This window comes from Bubalus bubalis, chromosome 7 (genome assembly GCF_019923935.1).
Source record: "Bubalus bubalis isolate 160015118507 breed Murrah chromosome 7, NDDB_SH_1, whole genome shotgun sequence".
NCBI classification, from domain to species: Eukaryota; Metazoa; Chordata; class Mammalia; order Artiodactyla; family Bovidae; genus Bubalus; species Bubalus bubalis.
Window position 1 is genome coordinate 28,530,725 of NC_059163.1, and position 4,194 is coordinate 28,534,918.

Genomic DNA, 4,194 nt, shown 5'->3' on the forward strand with positions numbered 1-4,194 from the left:
GTGACCCCGTGGACTGTAGCCTGCCAGGCTCCTCTGTCCATGGGCTTCTCCAGGCAAGAATACTGGAGCTGGTTGCCATTTCTTACTCCAGGGGATCTTCGACCCAGGGATCGAACCCACATCTCTTCTGTCTCTTGCATTGGCAGGTGAATTCTTTATCACTGAGCCACTGGGGAAGCTCTAGAGGCATGGAGATAGATAAATGGAGATAAACTGACATAAAAACCTGTTCTTTTGACTGACTAGAGATCCTACTCTAGTATAAGGAAAGGAAAACATGCTGAAGGGTGGTAACTAACACATTCAAATCTTAAAACCATTTTACTGCATTTGATAAACTGATGTAAGGGGTTGGGATAACCTTAAACTCTTTGGTGAGATTCTTTACCATCTGAGCCACCAAGGAAACCCAAACTCAGAGATAGTTACTTATGAAAGTTAGAAAACTGAACCCAAATGTCAATTGGATCTTTTATATATTAATCAGCCACTCACTTTTTGTGCTTCTATTGATGACACAAAGTACTTTGAGTCCTGAAGAAAAAAAATCCTCTTTATTATCATTTCACTGCCAGTTTCACTAAATTGTTAATAGTTGTTTGAAAAATCCTTTAGCCAAAGCAATGAAATGAGGGTTATTGTTAAGACAGCTACAAGAGAAACTTCCTTGGTGGTCCAGTGGCTAAGACTCCACACTCCAAGTGAAGGGGACCAGGGTTCCATCCCTGGTCAGGGAACTAGAGCCCACATGCCTCAGTGAAGACAGAAGATCCTGCATGCTGAAACTAAGACCCAGGACAGCCAAATAAATAAATAGTTATTTTTTAAAGGGTTCAGGATGTGGAGCACGGGTATACCTGCGGTGGATTCATTTCGATGTTTTGCAAAACTAATACAATATTGTAAAGTTTAAAAATAAAATAAAATAAAAAATAAATAAATAAAACCTCAAACCTTTACCAATAAAAAAAAATAAAGAACAGATAACATTTTTTTAAAAGATAGCTACAAGAATTTAAAAAAAAAAAAGAAATTTTTAAAGAGGTATACTTGAGTAGCAAGGTAGCAAGAAGCTCCTTACAAAAAAGAGCAATATATTATTATTGCTCTCATAATATTATAGTGACTCTCACACTAAGGGGAAAGGGCCAGTGCACAGTTTGGAAAAGCACATTCCTGGGTTGGTGAGAGCCAAGGAGGGTGACAGCTATCAGCAGATAAAATTAAGTATAACTTATAGTTTGGTTTTTCCAGTAGTCATGTATGGATGTGAGCGTTGGACTGTGAAGAAAGCTGAGCGCCGAAGAATTGATGCTTTTGAACTGTGGTGTTGGAGAAGACTTTTGAGAGCCCCTTGGACTGCAAGGAGATCCAACCAGTCCATTCTGAAGGAGATCAGCCCTGGGATTTCTTTGGAAGGAATGATGCTAAGGCTGAAACTCCAGTACTTTGGCCACCTCATATGAAGAGTTGACTCATTGGAAAAGACTCTGGTGCTGGAAGGGATTGGGGGCAAGAGGAAAAGGGGACGACAGAGGATGAGATGGCTGGATGGCATCATGGACTCAATGGCCGTGAGTTTGAGTGAACTCTGGGAGTTGGTAATGGACAGGGAGGCTTGGTGTGCTGCAATTCATGGGGTCGCAAAGAGTCAGACACGACTGAGCGACTGAACTGAACTGAACTTAACTGATAGTTTGATTTATCTGTGTAGCAAATGAATGTCCAAGAGGATAAAAAGAAGCTAAGAAACGTTGATGTAAATCATCAGATTTATCCAGTAAAGGTAGAATTGTTTTCCTCAAAAAAAAAATGAAATAAACAGTGTTTAGTTTGAAATATTTTATTTTCATGTTCTTTGCAAAAACAAAAACATCAACAAATATTTAAACTTTTCTTTTTTCAGACATAGAAAAGCACTGCATAATTAACATGAAACAAGGCATTGTGCCTTACAAGAAAGACATAAAATGTCCAAAGGGTATTTAGAACATTGTAGCTCTTAAAGTTTCAACATGAGAAATGCTGACTACATATTGTGAAATCATTTCAATAAATAACTAACATTCTTTTAAACATTTACAAACACATGCATTTACAAAAACATTCACAAAAACATGCATCCCCCACCCGACAATGAGTTCACTATCTGTTTTGATCCGCCAGCTTCTGCCACAAAGGCTGGCATAATGTGGGCTCCTCAGAAATATTAATTTCATGACTGGCAAACATGTGCAAACCTTCTACTCCAAACTCAGTAAGAATCAGGACTAAATAAACTTTTTTCTCATAAAATAAATAATACCAATATTGATAGGATGTGCAAGTAGATTTGATCACATCCTTAATCATGTCACATGTAAATATTAACATAGAATCTTTGAAACCCAAGCAACACATAAATAAATAAATAAGTAAATAAATAAGTGGAAGAACCCTCCTAAGAGACGTTCAAACATATTAAGCCTGATCCAGGTGGCCTTAGGAGCTGGTGATTCCTCTTTTCCCTCTTTGATTTCTGTAGGGGCAGGGTCTACTTCTGGAACAGCCATCCAAGAGCTTCCGTTTTCCACCTGGTCAGTTGGAGCTGGCCCTGCAAGAAGAAAAGGTTTTCCTTAGTAGCTGCTCCAGAAGACTGAAACAGCACTCTTCTCCTTTCCCTCTCCCTGGGTTCCAGAGATTTCTGAGTCCAGTCTTCCCAGCCTGGCATCAAGTGGTTACTGCCTGCCACCTGCAATACTGTGTGGCAGATGCCTCTAGGCTCTCTGATACTCTTATTTAGGAATGGAGGTGGGGCCGGCAGTATTCACTATATTATTGGCTACAAATAGCCAATTCTATTTGATACTGAAGCTGAAGCTCCAATACTTCAGCCACTTGATGGGAAGAGCTGATTCATTTGAAAAGACCCTGATGCTGGGAAAGATTGAAGCCAGAAGAAGGGGACGACAAAGGATGAGATGGTTGGATGGCATCACGGACTCAATGGACACGAGTTTGGGTAAACTCCGGGAGTTGGTGATGGACAGGGAGGCCTGGAGTGCTGCAGTCCATGGGGTTGCAAAGAGTTGGACACCACTGAGCGACTGAACTAAACTGTCCAACAGCAGTGAGAACTTTAATGAAAGCAGTTTAACCCACATTCATTTGAATGGGGAGAGTCAAGGGCCATGATGGAAAGCATTGGCAATGTTCTTCTGGCATCAGAGCAGATTAATGACCTTAACGGCAAATTTAATTCTGAAATAGCGGTTTTTCATTCCTTCAGCTAAATCCTAGGTTTCTCTGATATAATTTTCAGCAAGCAGAATGACTCTAGTCACACAATGAATAAAAACCACAACTCACTTGTTTAGCATCTTATCGATGATTTTCTTAACCATGGGGGCGGCGGGGTTGAGACACACTTCCTGACCAGTCTTCAGAGTGGCTCTGCAGAGAGAAGGAAGAATCTACGTGAGGTGGGTGGTCCATTTGGGGGTCGGGGTGGGGGCATCGGCACGGTGGGTGGTGATGATGAGGACAGCAACGGAAGTGACACTTACATGACTTCGGTTTGGTCGCAGTGGGGGCCGGGGGACGTCACCTTCACGCTCTGGATGTTCTTGAGGTGAATCCCCTGCAAGGTCTGCAGGCACTGGCAGCGCAGTTCGTTGACCACGGGCGCCCCTGCGGGAAGAACAGAGTGGGTTAGGGGCTGTCCTCACGGGCACCCACCCACCCCCGTCCCGCCCTGGGGATCCGGGTCTCACCTGCTGCGCGCCGGCCGGCGGCCACCAGGAGCAGGAGCAGCATCGCTGCGCGGAGGAGCCGGGGGGCGGAGTTCGCGGCTGGGGCCATGGGTGTCTGCTCGGAGGGTCTGTGTCTGCAGCGGGAAGGCTGGCGGGAGCGCTGGCTGAGCGGGCTGTGTGGCTCCCCGAGCCTAGCGAACCCCTTTTATCCTGATCAGAAGGGAGTTGCTAGCCCCGGGGTCAGGGAAATTCCCAGTCCGGAAGGAAGGGGGCCCCGCCCACCTCACGCGTACTCAGCGCACTGAGGTGTCATCCCTGTACCCAAATCCCCACGCGACGGTGAGTCTCCCTCCACCACGCAGGGGCTCCAGCGCAGATGGGGACTGTGCGTCTCTGGCCACCCTGGTCGCGGGCAGGGAGAGGGGAAAGCTCTGGGGACACTGAGGAGAGACCCCCACAGGGT

At 45.0% G+C, this 4,194-nt stretch overlaps 1 protein-coding gene across 1 annotated transcript; it reads right to left on the minus strand.

Moving 5' to 3' along the window:
• Nucleotides 1-2,015: 2,015 nt before the first annotated feature.
• LOC102415247 (growth-regulated protein homolog gamma) lies at nt 2,016-3,919 on the minus strand. Its single transcript, XM_006059632.4, has 4 exons — nt 3,753-3,919; nt 3,546-3,669; nt 3,349-3,432; nt 2,016-2,593 (listed from the first exon to the last, which is right to left on the minus strand). The coding sequence occupies exons 1-4, from the start codon at nt 3,838-3,840 to the stop codon at nt 2,578-2,580; spliced, it is 312 nt and encodes a 103-aa protein (XP_006059694.1). The 5' UTR covers nt 3,841-3,919; the 3' UTR covers nt 2,016-2,577.
• Between the last annotated feature and the right edge of the window lie 275 nt (nt 3,920-4,194).